Source organism: Narcine bancroftii, chromosome 2, assembly GCF_036971445.1.
Source record: "Narcine bancroftii isolate sNarBan1 chromosome 2, sNarBan1.hap1, whole genome shotgun sequence".
NCBI classification, from domain to species: domain Eukaryota; kingdom Metazoa; phylum Chordata; class Chondrichthyes; order Torpediniformes; family Narcinidae; genus Narcine; species Narcine bancroftii.
Genome location: NC_091470.1, coordinates 299,788,831 through 299,808,962, shown reverse-complemented (window position 1 = coordinate 299,808,962; position 20,132 = coordinate 299,788,831). Strand labels below are relative to the sequence as shown.

Sequence of the window (20,132 nt, the reverse complement as noted above, 5' to 3'; positions counted from 1 at the left end):
ACAAGAGGAACTTCCAGAAGTCTCTGGTACTTGAAGGGATTACTTTTGGTCCATTTGGGGAGAAGATGACGACCCAGTTGAATCCAAAGTCATCAGCCACTGTTGGTATTAACTGCACCTGATTAATAGAGGGAAGATACTGCTAATGCAGGTTTTTGGGGGTGGGGTTCTCTTTTTTTTGTGTGTTTGGGGTAAAAAAGAAACAAACCACAGTTCATGTTTACTAAATGAAGACCTGTTAGCCTTTTCAAACAACTAAATTAACATTTAATTAACAGAAAGAAGTCCTCTTCAAATTGTGCACTGATAAGCTGTTTGTAAGGACTTATTTCCATTCATGTTAACGGTTGACAAATAAGCAATATATCACAACTTGTTTTCATTCATTTAAATGGCTGAAGAAAAAGCTTCCTTTGTTTTGTGTGATTTGATTTACTCTTCAGAATAATAATTAGTATTGGATAATTGGATTAAAAATCAAAATTATACTGAACACGGATGTTTCATATATATTGGAGACAAATCCTAGAGATGTTACCTGAAACTTAAATGGGATTAACTATTAATGTGTGTAACTGTTTGATGTGGTTCTTTCTTAAGAAATGCACAATGACAAATTTAATAAGGAACTGGATCAATTTACCCCATACAACTTCAAATAAACTTGTTTAGCAACTTGTGAGAAACGTGCCTCCAAAATATACTATAGTATTCCAAATCACTGTGATCTTTGAGTGAGGGTCGACATTAACAAAGGTGACACTGTCTGCCTGACGATACTCCTCACTCCTGCTAGCGCAATTTAATAAAAATGTATGCTCCGTGGTTTTCTCGTGCATTTTGTCTTGACAGCGCGGGCCGACTATCACAAAGAGAACACTCTACTTTTGCATATCGTGGGATACCTATTTTCCTAAATCAAGAGGGCAACAACCTTCTGACATGTCCATGTGTCTACTGCCTTTGTTCTCCTATGTAGTCGAGAACAGACAAGGAGATACTTTCGAGGTAATTTTGGCACATAATCACACTGTATTTTGTAGAAGGTGCACAGCCTGCTAGTGATGGGTATAAACATGCATCATAGTCTGGTTCAGTGAAAATCAAATGGCCAGGAACACAGGATAGCAAAAAAATCCAAGTCTATCACATGCACCGACCTTCCATCCATTGGAGACATCTATGTGAGGTGTGTGGCTCAGAAAGTAGCCAACATCCTTTGAGGACCCCCCCAACCCCCCCCCCTTCAGCCTGGTTGCAACCTTTTATCACTGTTACCTTTAGGCAGAAGTCCAAAGTCCAGCTCTTCTAGGTTCAAGTCGTTTTTTGCTCCCTAATAACTATCAGGCTTCCCTTACTAGCCTAATCATAAATTGGTACCATAGAAAAACTTGGCTGCTTTATTGAAACACCACTTATTTTATCTTGCACTAATTGCAATGGACTATTATCTACATTTTATATTTATTAACTTTTTCCATACTAGGGTAATTTTTTTTAAATAACAGAAGTACCTATTTGGTTGCAACAAACAGATTTTTGTTCATATGCACATTGTATATATATATATATGACAATAAACTAATTACCGTGTTTTGATTCAGTGGTTCTCAACCTTTATCTTTCCACTTACATACCACTTTAAGTAATCCCTATGCCATTGGTGCTCTGTGATTAGTAAGGGATTGCTTAAGGTGGTATGTGGGTGGGAAGGGAAGGTTGAGAATCACTGCTCTCGACCCAATTGATACTAAAATATTTTGCTTGAGAAAAACTGTCATTGGCCCATTTCCTTTGGAGTTATGAAACCGTGCACATAACGGGTCAATTAGGTACAATTAAAACAGTGGTTTTCAAACTTTTTTTTCCACCCACATATCACCTTAAGCAATCCCTTACTATTCAGAGCATCTATGGCATAGGGAATACCCAAAGTGGTATGTGAGTGTAAAGAAAAAGGTTGCTTTTGATAATGTTGAATTTGTTATTTGTTGTTGGACCTGTTTCTCATCAAAGCAAATGGAAAATATTCCAGCAGAATGAATGATTGAATCTTGGAATACTATTTTGGGATTCATGAAGCAAATTGCTCACAGTATTCTGATGATTTCAGATTTATTGTCAGAGTACATACATGATATCACATACAACATTGAAGACACTTTCAGGTGGCTAATTGCCCCGCACGTAAAGCCGCATGTTTAGGCAATACGTGGCTGTTTTGAGGCCACCTGAATGTGTAGGAGGCGCTCTTGAGGCGAGCTACGTAACCCTCCTCCAAGATGGATAATCAGCTCAGCGGCTCCCCCACCCACCTGAGTGCAGCTGGCTGAAAGCGGATGTTAAAGGGTCAGGCTGCTGATCACAGCTGACACTGGGTAGGACCCGGAGTGTGTTCAGAGCTGCATCCTGTGCAGCTGTGTCCTTCAGGTAGCCAGCATTGCGCTTTAAACACTCCCACCTGAACAGCAATTTAAAGGGCCACTTCAGGTGCATTCTTAGTGCAGAATGTTGACTTCAGGAAAGGAAAGCCAGAGGCAGACAATCCAGTGATGATTGGGGGATCAGAGGTGGCGAGGGTGAGCAAATTTAAGTTCTTGGGAGCCACTATCTTGGAGGATCTTTCCTGGACTTAACACACTAATGGCATTGTGTAGAAAGCCCGTCAGTGCCTCTACTTCCTCAGGAGCTTGCGGAGGTTTGGTATAGCATAAACCCTGGCAAATTTCTACAGAGGTGTGTGCATTATGGTCTGGTATGGGAACACTGATACCCCGGAGCATAAAGTCCTCCAAAAGGTAGTGGACACAGCCCAGGACATCACAGGCAAAACCCTCCCCACTATTGAGTACACCTACTGGGAATGCTGCCTTTGGAGGAGCAGCAGCTGAAGTCAACAATCAGCTCTATAGTCGTGGGTGTAAAGTGAGCAGAGCAGCCTATTCTTGTGGTTATAACACTTGCATGGCTTGGCCAGTTCTACATTTGGTCCCTAGTGGATGTGAAATGCACGGTTTAAATCCCTCAGTAAGCTTTTGTTTAAGCATTGCCTGTGGACTTGCAACATGCTGAGTAAGCAGAGATAAGGTATGTGTACATAAATCATACACAAATGGGTCACTGCCCAGCACTTATGTGATATCTTACCACTCAAAGCCTAAAAAAGAGTGAATAACTTGATCTGACTGTAAGTCAGACTATCAGTTTAGGTTAGCAGAGCGGGAACTCCTGCAACTGAACTAATAGAAGACAAGACTGCAAATTCTGGATGAAGGGTGATGAAGAGTTCCAATACGCAACATCAACTATTCTTTTTCTCACACGAATGCTGGATTCCTCCAGCAGATTGCTTATTGAACCCCTAAGCAGCACGCTCTGAGGTCTCCGTATCCACTTTGTCATCTCCTCCTCTTTGTTCCACCTGCTGCTGCTCTGCAGAGGCAAAGACCGAGTTCAGTTGTTGCAAGTCATTTTCAAGATATCCAGTGGGTCCTTTCTGTCAGCAAACGATTTTTCACCACCAAACCACATAAAAGAAACACAAACACTCTAACCTTGGCCTTTGTGCTTCCAAATTACTATTTGTAAAGGACCACTCGTTTAACAACTTGGCAATGTACAGAAGGATTCTGTTGACACCGTGGTTAAGTGGGGGGGGGGGGGGGGGGGAACCCCCAAATGCTGGAGAAACTCAGCATTTGATCCCCCAATAAAGGGGATCGGGCCTCCTCATTTTGGTCCATGGTGCAGATGATGAACACGTGGGGGGGGGGGGGGGGGGTCGGGGCATGGAATGAGCCGAGTTGAGAGGCGCATTGCTCCCGCGTTCTCAAACGGAGGAGTTCGTGTGAACGCCAGGGCCAGAGCTCGGAGCCCGATGGCTGCCAGGAAAACGTGCAACGCCTGGAACGGCCCGGCTGGCTCGGGAACCCTCCCGGCGCGCGGGCCCGAGGCGTCCGGCCGATTGCGTGAGGGAGAGCGCGGGGCGCGCGCCGGGCCCGGCGCTCGGTGACCGTTAATGGCCTCGACCCCACTCACCGTGTTCTTCTTCGACACCATCTTATCGATCTTTTTCGCAATTCGAACGACATCGTCTTCCTCCTTTTTACTCATCCCCCCCTCCCCCGGTCGGTTTGGCACCGACTCAAACGAACGCCTTCTCAACAAATTTTCCAGCCGCCGCTCCTCGCATCCGCTGCCACGGGCGCGAATCACTCACGGCGAGGAAGCCCAAAGCAGTGGAACGGCAATCATGTCAATAAAGGAAGCGATCTGGACAGCCACAACTAATCGAAATGGCGGGCCATTTTTGTTCTCTGAGCTCTGCTTGAAGGTGTTTTCTTTTGTGTGGGTTTCGAAACTTTTAATGTTTCTGTTTCCTCTTGTCACCTGACGGATTATCGATGGAGGAAGAAATTGTGACTACGCTGTCATGTTGTTCATGGCCCCCCCACAAGGATTTGGAACTGAATACTAATAGGTTGAACAGCATCATTTCCAGAGCACAAGTTAAACATTTCGTTAAAATGAAGCAAGTCCTGGTCGACTCGTTTTAGGGTGACCTTTTGTGTTGCTTGTATTTACCTCATGTTGACCTGTGGCTGAAGTGCACATCTAGAAGTATGTAACATGGGGAAATGTAGCCATGGGCTAATGTATGTTCGACTTACGATTTCAAGCTGACATGAAATTGGTCAGCAAAGCTATTTTTTTCCCTAAATATTTTTTTGCGAATTTCAATAAGTAAATCACGAAAGTCTGCAGACACCGTGCTGGAGAAACTCAGCAGGTCAAACAGTGTCCTTGATATAGTTTTCATTTTGCTCCTCCACTTCTTGAAAAGGAGATCATGTTTAAAGGTAGAAAGGTTCCTTTTATTGTCGTGCAATAATACATTAAAATGTAATATGATCGATTAATCTATGCTACATTCTAAATTTAGTATTATATGACAATAATGGAACCTTTATCTTAATACACATGATCAACTTCAACTTTTGGCTGTCATAAGGCACGACACCTGACCTCCTGTTTCAACAGCCTACTACTTGAAGGCGTCACTATCGACTTCCAATTTCCAGTAACCCCCCCCCCTCCTCGTGTCATCTCTCTTTCCCTCATCCCTCTCACTCTCTTCCCCAGCCCCTACCCTTCCTTTCTCTGAAGAGATCATCTTTCTTAGCTGTCTGACCCCCTCCTGGTGACCTTTGAGCTCCTTCTCCCATCTATCGCGTACTAGCCTGCACTCCTCTTCTCTCCCCCCCCCCCCACTTCATATATATTCAAAGAACAGGCTCGAAATGCTGACTGCTTATTGTTTTCTATGGATGTTACATGACCTGAATAGTTTAAATTTAAAATTTTAATTTATGTTTAAATTTAGACATATATCCCTTTTGGCCCACGAGCTTGTGCTGCCCAATTATACCCAATTGACCTACAGCCCCTGGAATGTCTTGGAGGGTGGAAGGAAACTGGAGCTCCTGGGAAAAACCCACAAAGACATGGGGAGAACATACAAACTCCTTACAGACAATGCGGGATTTGAACCCCGGTCCTGATCGCTGGGGCTGTAACATGGTTGCGCTAACTGCTACACAAAACATGCACCCAAAGCACTTTCTCAAGCACTTTTATGTACTGCTTTAGACCCGAGGATCTTCAAACTTCTTGTTTATCCTAAATGTCACCACCTTCTTTGGCAGTTCATTCCACATACCAAATGCTCTGTTTGAATAATCTCTCTTAGATCCCCTTTAAACTCCCTGTCTCACCTTAATCGATGCCCCCAAGCTTTAAGTACTCCTACCATGTGAAACAGATGAAGTTTGTCTACCCTATCTATGCCTTTCATAATTTTATGTACCTTTATCATGGCACCTCTCAGACTCCTTTGCTCCTGGAAAAAATGGACCCTGCCTATCCAATCTTTCCCTAGAACTCAAGCCTTCCAATCTGGGCAACAGCCTTGTGAATCCTTTCTGGACCATCTCTAGCTTAATGTCATCTTTCATATAGTGTGGTGACCAGATCTACATTTAAAGTATTATATTAATGTATTAACTGTAAATATATTCTCTTTTTAATTCAATTCAGTATATCATTTTAGTTATTTTATAAAATGCCTGTTCATCTACAACAAGTAAGAATTTTGGTGCCTCTGTATATTGTACAATGCACATGTCAATAAACTTGCTTTCATTTTCCTACTCTTCGTTCTTCTTGAATTCCCATTCCTTGAATTCAGAACTTTGTTTTTTCAGGATTTTGTGGGTTGTGAGGTGGTCGTTGTGGGAACTTCAGCCTTATCAATAGATGGACAAAGAAATGAATTAGGGGGAAGGTAGTCTGTGTTTGTAAGCTCTCTTTCCACCATTTATGCAGGGCTTACAGGTACTTCTGACACATGGTGTAGAGTAGACCATTCTCAGTATTAACCCAGAGACTCCTCCTTAACTTTTAGCAATCATGGGCTAGAGATACTCATAAGATATTTAGGATGTTGTCTCCATTTTATTCATTGGACAGATGCCCTGTTCATATTCACAGACTAGTAAAGCAAAATGTCAGGAGGGAACTGTAGAAGGGCTAGAATAAAAGCCCCACAGTAACTGCTTGAATATGACGATATAGCCAAGACTGGAACAGGATTAGAGCAATCCAAGAAACATTTGGAGCAGTGTAGTTAGATGATTTTTTTTTAATGGAGGTTGAGAAACAATAATGCCTTATAATCACAATCAGTCTTTCGTTGAAACCTTTCTTCATTTGAGTTTGAGGAGGAAGAAACCCTGCATGGATAGGATTCAAATGCTAGAGAATGATACATAGTGCAAAATTAGCTTTACTATATATCCTAATATTTTTTGCTGATTGATTTTAATCCAGTCTCCTTAAATTTATGGTGATATACTTGCCTCAGATGATTGAAAAATTTGAAGTTAATTCTGGGGAGTATTTTGTTTCAGCTTCATGTGATTTGCATAGCAAGCACGGATACAAGCCTGAAACATTCATGATGTATCTTTACCTTTTCTACTTAAAGGCACTGTTTGACCTGCTGAGTTTGTCCAGTATTTGTATGTTTTTTCACTTAACCATGGTGTCAGCAAAATCCTGTGTTTCACCCCTTGTGGTTATTTTTGATCAACTGAACACATCAAATTTCAGGCTACAAGGATGAAACTATTATCCAGTTTGTTGATGTTCTCAATATATTTACAAAAGCTTGAAAATTGGAAAGCCTGAGGTAAGGAACTTTACCACGTTTGAATCTTTTTCAGCAGTAGCTGTTAATGGATGCTGATGTTGCAAAGGAAGTTGTGTCACATCTCAGCTGCCTTTGAAAATAATTCCTGCACGACTTCCCGCACGACTTCCCAGCTGAAAAGGACTGGTGCTGGTGAGAAACTCCTTTCCTGTTAAAGTCAACAAAATCCATGATAATCTCCAAAACAAACTCATTGACCTTCAAAATGATTCTGGATGCAGAGATGTATCTGAGACAATCCATCTGAGTTTTGGGCAAAAATCACAGTTACCCCAACATTACAAAGAAGTGTCTTCAGAAGGTCCTACCCTTCATGACCACTTGTCGTTGTGAATCAGGCTTTTTGAACTTTCCTGCAGTTGAAGACAAAGGCATGAAACCACAATGAAGTGGAGGAAGATCTACAAAGTGTATTATCTCCAACAGAACCAAGGATGTGGAAACTGATGAAGAAACTTCATGAACAAGGGGCTCCTCAAAAGTGGCTTAAGCTTTGATTTTGATGGAGAGTTTATATGATATGTGTAAGCTTGCAATGTTTTTATGCTCTTTAAAAATGTTACATACTTTAGATAAAGATAGCATGTTAGGCCAGAAGCCAGGTGGGCCTTAGACCAGAAACGGTTAAGAACCACTGTTTCTATCCTATACTCCATGATACCTGGGCCCCTCCCTCAGCTTCTTTTTCCCTTTATGTAATTTTACCTGTTCTATTGTGGTGTCTGCTACGGTAGCGCTACGGAATAAAGAGATGTGAGGGTGAACACCCACTTCCAGTGATGCGTGCGCCAACTCTGGAAATGACATCAGTGGATTGCAGCATCATTCCCTGCGCCACCCAGAAGCGGGGAGTTCCCCTGGGCAACATGTGGCATCCACAATGGGCTTCTCCTCGAGAGTGAAGGCGGACCCATGCCATTTTGAGTCAGACAACTGGGGCGGCGATTCGGCCTGTCTATCTGTGTGGTTGCTTGGCTGCTACACCACCACCCTCCACCAAATTGCTCCCTGCCTTTGAGCCAGTTACTGTAGTCTCTGGGCTGGCAGCCTCTGCACCTGACCTGGGGGTCCGTGGCTGGCAGGCCTAAGTCCAGGTGCACTACCTTGAGGTTGTCAATAGTGAACCTGTTTCATTGTCTGCCAATGTCCAGTGTAAAAACATTGTGTCCCGCTGCAACACTTTGAATGGGCCTTCATAGGGACACTGTAGGGGGTGTTCCTTGCTGTCCTCTCCACATGAAGAACTAATCAGTAGGTTTGCGGGGATGTGGCAGGGTGGAGAGCCTTGGCCATGGCGCTTGTTTACCCGCTTGCACCTTCAATCTCTGGAGGACGTATAGGGTGCTGGACTGTGGGCTGGGGTGGTTGAAGTGAAGTCCCTGGGGATGGTAAGTGAGAAACCATATACCATCGGCGGAGGAGGCTGTTAGGTCTTCCTTCGGTACTGTACACATCAGAACACCCATGGAAGTTCATCCATCCTTTTCAGGCCTTGCAGTCGAGCTTTCAGGGCTGCCTTCAGGTGGTGGTGGAAACGCTCAACCAGGCTGTTTGCCTGAGGGTAGTAGGCCATGGTGTGGTGCAACTGGCTGCCGTAGAACTTGGTTGGGTTATCCCAGAGCGAGGAATGAACTGTGGTTCGGCTCTCCGAAACGTGTGACTCAAGTGGATAGAAAGGCTCTGGCACAAATCTCTGTATCACATGTGGGTAGGGTATGGCTTCCAGGCAATGGATAAAATGGTTGATTGTTGTGAACAGATAACTGCATATCTTGGCTAACGGGGAGTGGGCTGACAATGTCCATGTGCACATGCTCAAATCGGCACTGTGCTGGCTTGAAAGTCTGGAGTGGGGCTTTGATGTGTCTGTGAACCTTGGCATGTTGGCACTGCAAACAGGTTTTAGCCCACAGGGTCATGTCATGGAGGAGGCTGTGCCACACGAACTGGTCAGACATCAGGGAGACCATGGACCTTATGGAGGGGTGGGACAGGCCATGTATCTGGACGAACAACTGACATTGCCAGGTCAAGGGTAGGATGGGTGTGGGGAAACCTGTGGATAGGTCACACAGTAGAGATAGACCTCCTGCTAAGGGGCAGAAATTACTGACCTTTGATGAGGTCGAATGGGCTGATTGAGAGAGGCTGCTCCCGGCAGGAAGTAATAATAAAAGTTCACCATCCAGAACTCCTGCAGACCTTTGATCATGCTTGGCTTGGGAAAGTTCTGGATGGCCTCTACCTTGTCCGGCAGTGGTGTGGCTCCCTCTGGGGTGATGTGGGATCCAAGGAAATTGATTGTCTCCAGGCCAAACTGGCACTTGGCTGGGTTCACCATGAGTCCAAACTGCTGCAGCCTGTCAAAGAGCCGAGTCAGGTGCGTCTTGTGTGTACTGGCATCAGGCCTGGCAATCAAGATGTCGTCCAGGTACATGAAGATTAAATTGAGGTCCCTACCGACCACATTAATCAGCTGCTGGAATGTCTGGGCTGCATTCTTGGAGCCTCTTGTGGGATATCGTACCTGTCTGGGACTATAGCATTGTTCAGCCGCCTGTAGTCACCACAAGGGCCCCAGCTGCTGGAGTTCTTCTGTACCATGTGGAGTGGGAATGGCCCAGGGCTGTTTGAATGGTGGACATCCTCAGTTCTTCCATGATTGCAAACTCTGTCTTGGCTTGCTGGAGTTTGTGTTGTGGGAGGTGCCGAGCCTGTGCATGCACTGGAGGTCTGGTGGTTTTGATGTGGTGCTCCACACCATGTGGTGGTTTGGCGTTGTGGAAATTGGGTGCCAGTCAGGCCAAGTACCTGGTCAGTAGGCGGACATACTTGCTTTGGTCCGAAGTGTGGATTCCTAACTGCAGAAAAGAGTGCTGCCGCAGGGTGAGGGGGTACGACTGAAAGTGGTAGTGTTCACCAACCAGAAAGTTGTCATGTCCACCAGAAATTCTTGTGCTGGGTAGAAATCTGCTGTGAGTAGGGCCTGTCCCTTGGCCACAATTGTGCACTTCCACTGGAAAATAGTGTCCGCGGCGTGGATTGTGACCAGGCAGGTGCCATAGCTTGGGATGGAGTGGGAGGCCCTTGGGGTTGTATTTGGATTCGAAATATGTCGGTGGAATGAGGCTTATCTCTGCAACCGTGTCGACTAGGAAGTCCATCTTTGTTTGTTGGTCCCTGAGGAAGAGTAGACCTTTGTCAGTGCCAACTGCTGAGGCTACAATTGAACGGCTTGTTTGGCTGTGTTTGGCTTGGCTGTGGGATGGGAGCACAGGGGTGGGGGGGGGGGGGGGGGGTGGCCGAAGTGCACCACCGAGCATTTTGGCCCTATCTGCAGTGATAGAAATTGTATTTGTCCTGTTTGGGCACCTGTCGCACTGTAGTTGGGCCACAGCTACTGCTGGAGGGTTGGGCCACAGCTACTGCTGGAGGGCCCGGCATAGTTGCTGAGATGGTGGCACTGAGGGCATAGTGGGTGGAGCTCTTTTGTGGGGTACAGAAAAGTCTGTCTGCCTCCTTGGCTACCAGGTGTGGGGTGCTGAAATCCATGTCAAAAACTGTTGACAAATCGTGGACTGGCAGTTTAGAAAGGAACAGGGCCTCAAGGAGGGAGCAGTCTGTGTATTTGTCCTTTGGGGCCACCATTTCATGCATGATCTTGGAAGGGTTCATATCATCCCGGCCTGCATAGTTAGGATGCGAACAGCATGCTCATGCCGGCTGAGTTCCAGGGAATTGAGGAGGAAATGCTGAAATTGCTTGTACTTGCACTCCATGGGAGGATTCTCCACAAAGGAGCGTACTTTGGCTGTGATGGTAGCGTCCAAGTTGCTGACAATTGTTACAGAGTTCTGTGTTGTGTATTGACCTATGTGTTGTGTGGTTTTATGTTTAAAAAAGTGACAGTTTGCCTTTAAGAGCCAAGGTGAAGGTGGACTGATGAGAGAGTGGGAGACGGACTGAGCATGTGCAGAAAATTACCTAAAAATTTCTGGACTTGGACGATAAACCACCACTGGGGATGCTGTGGAGTGGAAGAAGGCCCAGAGCATGAGTCATGGTCTGGAGGACAGTTTGGAAAGTTGGGAAGAGAAAGAGAAAGTTTGGATTGCAAAAAGGATGAACATTCTGAAGGCAGCCAGAAGGATCCGGACCAAGCCATTATTCCTCTCACTGCAAGCAACACAAGAACACAAGCAACACAAGAAGACAACTTCGAATTTTGTGCTCTCTCTCTGTCTCTCAAATATCTTTTGGCTTCAGTTTACCAAACAAACTGAATTTTGTTTATAATCTTTACTTCGGTTGAGATCGAAGTTTTGTGAGTCTTGTGTGTTTTGTGTCTAAGTTTTTCTATGGGCTAGTTGGAAATATAACTTAGATTTTAATTGCATTTGTTATATTTAGACTGGGGAATTTATTAGTTTTACATTGTTATAGAAATTTGCATAATAACCAGTGGGCATTGTTATAAAAGGGGGGATTTTTGAATTAAAGTTTGAAGGTGAATTTTTGTTAATAAAGTAATCTTTATCCCTGTGTGATATGCCTTCTTTGTGGTTGCTTATTTGATCTTGTAACATAATTTGGGGATATCATCTGGGATCAAACCGGTCCTCTATCGGCATCACCTACGGCTCCTAGAACGCTTCCACCAGTGTTGTCTCCGCTCCATCCTCAACATTTATTGGAGTGACTTCATCACCAACATCGAAGTACTCGAGATGGCAGAGGCCGACAGCATCGAATCCACGCTGCTGAAGATCCAACTGCGCTGGGTAGGTCACGTCTCCAGAATGGAGGACCATTGCCTTCCCAAGATCGTGTTATATGGCGAGCTCTCCACTGGCCACCGAGACAGAGGTGCACCAAAGAAGAGGTACAAGGACTGCCTAAAGAAATCTCTTGGTGCCTGCCACATTGACCACCGCCAGTGGGCTGATATCGCCTCAAACCGTGCATCTTGGCTCCTCACAGTTCGGCGGGCAGCAACCTCCTTTGAAGAAGACCGCAGAGCCCACCTCACTGACAAAAGACAAAGGAGGAAAAAACCAACACCCAACCCCAACCAACCAATTTTCCCTTGCAACCACTGCAACCGTGTCTGCCTATCCAGCATCGGACTTGTCGGCCACCAACGAGCCTGCAGCAGACGTGGACATTACCCCTCCATAAATCTTCGTCCACGAAGCCAAGCCAAAGAAGAAAAAAAGTTATCAATCATCTGAGTTTGACTCACCCTCCAGCTTGAAATTAAAAATAAATGATGAGTGTATAAATCACTAGCAGAAAAACCAGCAACTATGAATACTGACCAGTTCATAGCGAACCCTTCAGTGGTTAATTTAAAAATGGCCAAAAAGTCAGAACTGATGGTTATAGTTGGCAAGTTAAAACTTCTTACAGTAAGAACTGGGATGAAAAAAAAGGAAATTGCCCAAAAGATTGTTAAGCACTATGTAGAAAGGGGGTATTTGAAGAAGCTGCATTAGAACAGTTTCCAAAGGAGAAAACTTCAGAGGAAATAAAGTTGGCTTTGAAAAAACTAGAGTTAGAGGAAAAAAAAAGAGAGGAAGAAAGGAATGCTGAACTGAAGCAGTAAGGCAGGCATAAAGGGAAGAGAGAGTGGAAAAAGGAGAGGCAGAAAGGAAAGCCGAACGGGAAGCAATAAGGAAGGCAGAAAGGGAAGAGAGAGAGGAAAAAAGAGAGGCAGAAAGGAAAGCCGAACGGGAAGCAGTAAGGCAGGCAGAAATGGAGAAGAGAGAGGTAAAAAGAGAGGCAGAAAGGAAAGCCGACTGGGAAGCAGCAAGGCAGGCAGAAATGGAGGAGAGAGAGCGAGAGAAAGAACGGAAGCATGAGCTAGAACTAGCTAAATTAAAGCTGACTCTAACCCAAGGAGAGGGAGAAGCCCAAAACCCATGTGCTGGTCAGGAGGAGATTTTCTGGTCAGTAGAGAAGTAAGGTTAGTTCCTCCATTTGAGGAAGTTGAAATAGTTCTGTACCTTCAGCATTTTGAGAAAGTAGCTGTAAATGTAAAATGGCCACCAGACCAGTGGTCACTCCTGCTACAAAGTGTTCTTAAAGGGAAAGCCCAACAGGTGTACTCATGTTTCACTGTACAACAAGCAGCTGATTACGAATTTGTAAAGCAGGCGATACTCTGATCTTATGAACTAGTCCCAGAGGCTTATAGACAAAAGTTCAGGAGTTTAAAAAAAACAGCAACCCAATCTTACCTGGATTTTGCTTATAGGAAGGTTGTGTGTTTTGATCAGTTGTGTGCCGCAATGAAAGTAGAAAATAACTTTGATTTATTGAGGGAAATCATTCAGAATGAAGAGATTAAAAATTGTGTTCCTGATGATATTCAAATGTACTTGGCAGAGAAAAATATTAAAACTTAGCAAGAATTGGCTAAATATGCAGAGGAATATGCTTTAACCCACAAGTCAAAATGGAAACCAGGGAAAACCTTTCAAAGGAATAGTGCTGATAATCCAAGTAGAGTGGAAAGAAAATCTAGAAGTGAAGTTAAATGAAGAGAGGAAGAGAAATGGGTGAAGGAAAATTTTTCGAGTGTTATTTGCCTTTAATCTAAGAAGGCAGGGCAATTAATAGCAAATTGTCCTGTACTGAAAAGGAAAAAAGGGAAAGGGTTGGTATCAACTGTCTGTGTTCAGAGTGAGAAAGTTAGGGATATTTTTAAACCATTCATGACTGAAGGTTTCATTTTGGTTAAAGAGGGATCCAATCAAGTACAATTTAAAATCCTGCGGGATACTGGAGCAGCCCATTCGCTTGTATTAAGCAACGTTTTGAATTTTGGTGAGGAGGCCGATGCTGGAGATGTGAATTTAATTAAAGGCATTGGTGGTGAAGCAGCGCCTATATCTTTGCATTGAATAGTGATGAAATTCGACTTAGCTAATGGCCCGGTTACGACAGAGATAAGATCGTCTGCTGATGGATGGAGTTTCTCTTTTTTTAGAGAATTATTTAACAGAGGGTAAAGTCATACCTGTGGTGAAACTCACAAGTAAGCCATTGGTTTATGAGTCCAAAAAGGATTTGGAAATCTACCTTCTGTGTGCCATTACTAGAGCCATGTCTAGAAAAAAGGTAGAGGTAGAGAAAGTCTGTGATGATCCCATAATGGAGACAAGCATTCAGGACAAACATAAGGATCCAGCTTTGCTGTTGTCAAGAGAAGAATTAATAGCCAGACAAAAGCATGATACTGATCTTGCTTGGATAAGAGATAAGATTTTGTCTTACCAGGAAATTGAAACTGTGCCAGTAGGTTACTTTGTTCAAGATGGAATATTGATGAGAAAGTGATACTTGCCAGTGAAAATTGGGCAACAATAAGGCAAGTTGTAATAACCAAAACTTACAGGAATGAAATATTAAAGTTGGATCATAGTACACCTTTAGGAGGTCATCTTGGAGTGAATAAAATGGTAGAAAAGATAAGGAAACAGTTTTACTGGCTGAAATTAAGAAAGGATATTGTGAACTTTTGTAGAACCTGTCACACTTGTCAACTGATGGTCAAGCCTAATCAAGCACCATCAGTGGCACCTTTACAACCCATCCCTGCTTTTAGGGAGCCCTTCTCTAAAGTGATAGTGGATTGTGTAGGTCCATTGCCAAAAACCAAAGCAGGAATTTAACATTTGTTAACACTCATGTGCACAGCTTCAAGGTTTGCAGAGGTTTCCCTGAGAAACATTAAAGCAAAGACGATTGTTAAGGCTATGCTAAAATTTTTCACACTGTTTGGCCTACCTTGAGAAATTCAATGAGACCAAGGGAGTAATTTTATGTCTGGAATATTTCAACAGATGGTGTATGAATTGGGAACCCATCAAATTGTATTGTCAGCCTATCATCCTGAAAGTCAAGGGGCCTTGGAAAGGTTCAATTTAACTGTGAAAAATATGATGAGGGCTTATTGTGTGGAAAATAAAAAGGATTTGGATAAAGGAATCCATTTGTTATTGTTTGCAGTTAGAAAGGCAACTCAGGAGTCTCTTGGCTTTAGTCCATTTGAGTTGGTGTTTGGTCTTGAAGTCAGGGGTCCATTACTATTGTTGAAGGAACAGTGGATACATAATGATATACAATCAAATCTGTTGGATTATGGTTTCAATTTTAAAAGATTACATCAAGCTTGCGAGATGGCAAGGAAAATTTTTAAAACTGCTCAGGGAAAAATGAAAATTTGGTACGATCTAAAAGCTAAAATTAGGGACATTAAACCTGGCGACAAAGTATTGGTTTTGTTTCCAATACAGTCAAACCATTTGAGAGCTCAGTTTTCAGGACCATACAAGGTGAAATCAAAAATTAACCAGGACGTCATTGAGACGTCTAATCATTGAAGAGAGACACAGGTCTGTCATGTGAACATGCTTGAACCTTACCTTGAGAAAATGACTGAGGAGGAGACTAAGATTCCAACCAAGGTACTAGTTATAGAGGAAAGTAAGGAGGAGATAAGTTTTGTGGAAAATCATGGAGCACAGAAAGTGATAAGCCCCAGGCTGAAAAATTCCATAGTTTTGCAAAACTTAGAAACCAAGTTCATGCATTTGACTAATTCAGAAAGAGAAGAAATGAAGACATTACTTATGAAATTTATGGATATATTCCCAGATGTTCGAAGAAGAATTACTGTGGCTTGTCATTGATGTGGAGGTCAGTGATGTTAAGCCTATTAAGCAGCATCCTTACTAAGTTCATCAGGAAAAGAGCAGAATGTTGGATCAAGAGGTAGATTATATGCTCAAAAATGACATCATCGAAAAATCAGGTTCAAATTGGTGTTCACCCTGTGTTCTGGTGACTAAGCCAGATTGCTCAATTAGATTTTGTACAGATTATCAAAAAGTAAACATGGTGACAAAGGCTGATGCATTCCCTATTCCCAGAATAGATGATTGTATAGATATGGTGGGGAAGGCTAAGTTTCTTACAAAGATTGATCTCTTAAAAGGATACTGGTGTGTTCCTTTGACAGAGAAAGGCAGGGAGATTTCTGCATTTGTTTCACCTTCGGGATTGTATGAGTATAATGTTATGCCTTTTGGGTTGAAAAATGCACCTGGCACATTTCAGAGAATGATTAATGCAGTAATTCAGGGATTAGAGTACACAGGAGCCTATAATTGATGATTTAGTAATTAGTACAGATACATGGGAAGAACACATGCTTGAATTAGAACAGTTAATTCAGAGGCTGGTGGAACCACACCTCACAGTGAATTTGCACAAGAGTGAGTTTGGACATGCCACTGTAATTTATCTCGGTTATGCGGTAGGACAGGGACAGGTGGCACCAGTTAGAGCAAAAATATTGGCTATCGCTGTGTTCCCTATCCCCGGTAATAAGAAAGCTCTTCGGAGATTTCTAGGTATGATTGACTACTATCATAGATTTTGTAAAAACTTTGCAGTAATTGCACTCCCATTAACAAAACTACTTGGAAAGAAAGAAAAAATTATCTGGTCAGATGCATGCCAGGAAGCATTTCTGAAGTTAAAGGCCATTTTATGCCATCAGCCTGTACTTGTGTCTCATAACTTTGAAAAGCCATTCTCTTTAGCCGATGACGCCAGTGACGAAGCGGTTGGTGCTGTACTGTTACAGAAGAAGGATGGTGATGGAGTCGAACATCCTATTTCGTGCTTCTCTATAAAGTTTAATAACCATCAACAAAATTATTCAACCATTGAGAAGGAGTTATTAGCGCTTGTTGTAGCATTGCAACATTTTGACGTGTATATTTGTACTGCTCAAAAACTGTTAATATTATATGCTGATCATAATCCATTCGTTTTTCTGTCTAAATGAAAAATAAGAACAGATGGTTATTGAACTGGAGCTTAATGCTACAAGAGTATGATTTAATTATTACACACATAAAGGGGACAGATAACAATAGCAGATTGTTTGTCCAGATGTTAATGATATGAATCTAATCACATACTTACTGTAAAAAAAGTGTTTATTTTATTTATGTAATACTTTCATTAATTGTTAAAAAATTGTTCTTGTGGACCATTTTATTTAGCAGGGGAGGTGTTAGAGTTCTGTGTTGTATATTGACCTATGTGTTGTGTGGTTTTATGTTTAAAAAAGTGACAGTTTGCCTTTTAAGAGCCAAGGTGAAGGTGGACTGCTGAGAGAGTTGGAGACCGACTGAGCATGTGCAGAAAATGATCTAAAAATTTCTGGACTTGGACAATAAACCACCACTGGGGTTGCTGTGGAGTGGAAGAAGCACAAAACATGAGTCATTGTCTGGAAGACAGTTTAGAATGTTGGGATTTCAAAAAGGGATGAACATTCTGAAAACAGCCAGAAGGATCCGGACCAAACCAATTTTTCCTCTCTCTGCAAGCATCGCAAGAAGACAACTTTGAATTTTGTTCTCTCTGTCTCTCTTTCTGTCTGTCTGTCTGTCTGTCTGTCTCTCTCTCTCTCTCAGATCTTTTGGCTTCAGTTTACCAAACAAACTGAAATTTGTTTATGATCTTTGCTTCAGTTGAGATTGAAGTTTTGTGAGTCTTGTGTGTTTTGTGTTTGTTTTATGTCTTAAGTTTTTCTATGGGCTGGTTGGAAATCTAACTTTGACTTTAATTGCATATGTTATATTTAGGTTGGGGAATTTATTAATTTTACACTGTTATAGAAATTTGCATGGTAACCAGTGGGCATTGTTATAAAAGGGGATTTTGAATTAAAGTTTGAAGGAGAATTTTTTTAAATAAAGTAATTGTTCATCTTTACCCTTGTGTGATATGCCTTCTTTGTGGTTGCTGGTTTGATCTTGTAACACAATGTGCTAGAACTTAGTGTTCTCTGAGACAATATCTCTGATGTGGAACTGTGACTTTGTCAGTTTCAGCCAATTCCTGGGCTGGTTTGCCTAGAAGGGCAGCAAATGCACACCCACCGCATTGGTCACAACAGTGGTGACTGTAGTTGTAGCACTATCCTGTATCCTATCGCGATAAGAGTTGGGTTCAAAAAATGTTGGAACCATTGAGGTCACCACTGTGGTGTCTGCTGTAGCAGTACTATGGAATAAAGAGATGTCCACACTGTGCAAGGGTGAACTAGAAACTAACTTTGTTTGAATTCCTTGCGCTGCGCACAGGGGAACATCCACTTCTGGTGGCGTGCACCAGCTTCCGAAAGTGACATCAGTGCATCACTCTGGCCAGCGCTGCACCACCTGGAAGCAGGAAATTCCCGGGCAACATGTGGTGTACACCACGGGCTTCTTGGGATTGAAGGAGGACCCATGCCATTTTGAGTTGGACTGGGGCAGTGATTCAGCCCGTCTAAATGTACAGCCACTTGGCCCACCACACCATCTTAATTTTGATAAAGGGTTGAACCCAAGTAGCAGCAGCAGGAGTCAAGCCTGGTCTGCTATGAAATGAGATCATAGCTGATCTGATGATGGGTGGGTGGAGATGAGCCTGTCTTTTCTGCATAACCTTAATTCCCTTACTATGTATCCTTCTTGGTCAAGCTGTTATCTTAGGTAAAAACCCAGGTGTGACCTTTCTGTGAGCACTTTGTAGAAAGGTCAGAAGCTTTGTAAATAGCCAAAGTGTCTCCAGTCCAAACAATAGTCTATTAATTTTGTCATTTCAATTAGCACCTACTTGTGAAATGTGAATAGCATTCTCCATAGTTTCTGTAAAGTCCAATATGAATTCTTCAGAATTTCAAATTATCTGTTTTAATCTGTTTCATCTGTGTGTAGATGTATGTAACCTACTCTATTTTACCAAATTCTCCCTATATATATTCCATTACACTGGGAAAAGCAGTTCCTTCTCATCTGTCCTAAATCTACTACCCTGAATCTTGAGGCTCCTCCACAAATGGAAACATCTTACTTATCTCTATCTCATTTATGCTTTTCATAATTTTATAAATTATAAATTTTATAAATTATAAATTCCAGCAAGAACAGTCCCAATTGAAAACATCAACTTATCATTTCTAGCCATTGATGCTATTGTTTGTTTACTCATGATTCTAGCTTTTGCAGTTTTATTTTGCTGTATTCTGACAACAGAGTAAAACACAACTTTTGCTTTTCAAGACTGTTTTGTCACTTCTTAGGTTTGTTGGGCAACATCAGAATGCATTCAAGATGAAAATGTTTAGATGGACAGTCACATATTGGCCAAACCAAGGAAAAAATGGCAGATTTCCCTGATGAAGGACATGCTAAGATCAAGGTATACTGAGTGCTGAGGAACGGCACATTGAGCTATTGACTCTCCTTCCAGAAAGCACGGGACACTTACAAGGCTAGATTTAAACCTGCTGGTCCTGTGGATTGGCAGCAATCTCATAGAGATGTCCCACCTTGTCTCGTGGAACCCGGGACACACAGTATATAAAAGAAGCCTGTAAACCCTGAATAAATCAGTCTTGAGTTTGCTCTGGCGTGTGTTTGTATTTCTTTAGTAGCTCTACCGTAGTAGCCGCTACAAGATGGATTTTAAACCATAATAATTTATTTTGTGATCAATACAAAGGATTATTTTAAAAAAAATGCATATAAACTGAAATCCACATTTGTCATGGTTTGAACTTGGATCTCTGGATTGGTAAACTTCATGGAAACTAACCCAAATTTAATCACAATACTGTCACCACATAACTAAAGTCAAATGCGATACTGATGTAATGCAACTTTATTTTTAAATTCTCTGTGATGCATGCTCTGAGCTTTACCATCATTTTGTAGACCACCATTGTTGTTTTCAATTTATTCACCTCGTACTTTCTGCAATGAGTTTGTAAAGTCACACAGTCTATACAGAG

General features: G+C 42.5%; 1 protein-coding gene and 1 long non-coding RNA gene across 3 annotated transcripts in view; one reads left to right on the top strand and one right to left on the bottom strand.

The window, feature by feature from the left end:
• The window catches only part of tcea1 (transcription elongation factor A (SII), 1), a 77,364-nt gene extending 73,026 nt beyond the window's left edge, over nt 1-4,338 (bottom strand). The window contains exon 1 of one of the 2 annotated variants that reach the window (XM_069921487.1): nt 4,039-4,338. In XM_069921487.1, the coding sequence (XP_069777588.1) occupies nt 4,039-4,113 (75 nt within the window). In that variant the 5' untranslated portion in view covers nt 4,114-4,338. The remainder of the gene's footprint in view (nt 1-4,038) is intronic. The other variant, XM_069921488.1, reaches the window with a different exon arrangement.
• Nucleotides 3,804-19,717, top strand: LOC138755479 (uncharacterized). Its single transcript, XR_011352323.1, has 3 exons — nt 3,804-4,620; nt 7,284-7,794; nt 19,422-19,717. It is a non-coding gene; the product is annotated as an uncharacterized lncRNA (long non-coding RNA).
• The last annotated feature ends 415 nt before the right edge of the window (nt 19,718-20,132 follow it).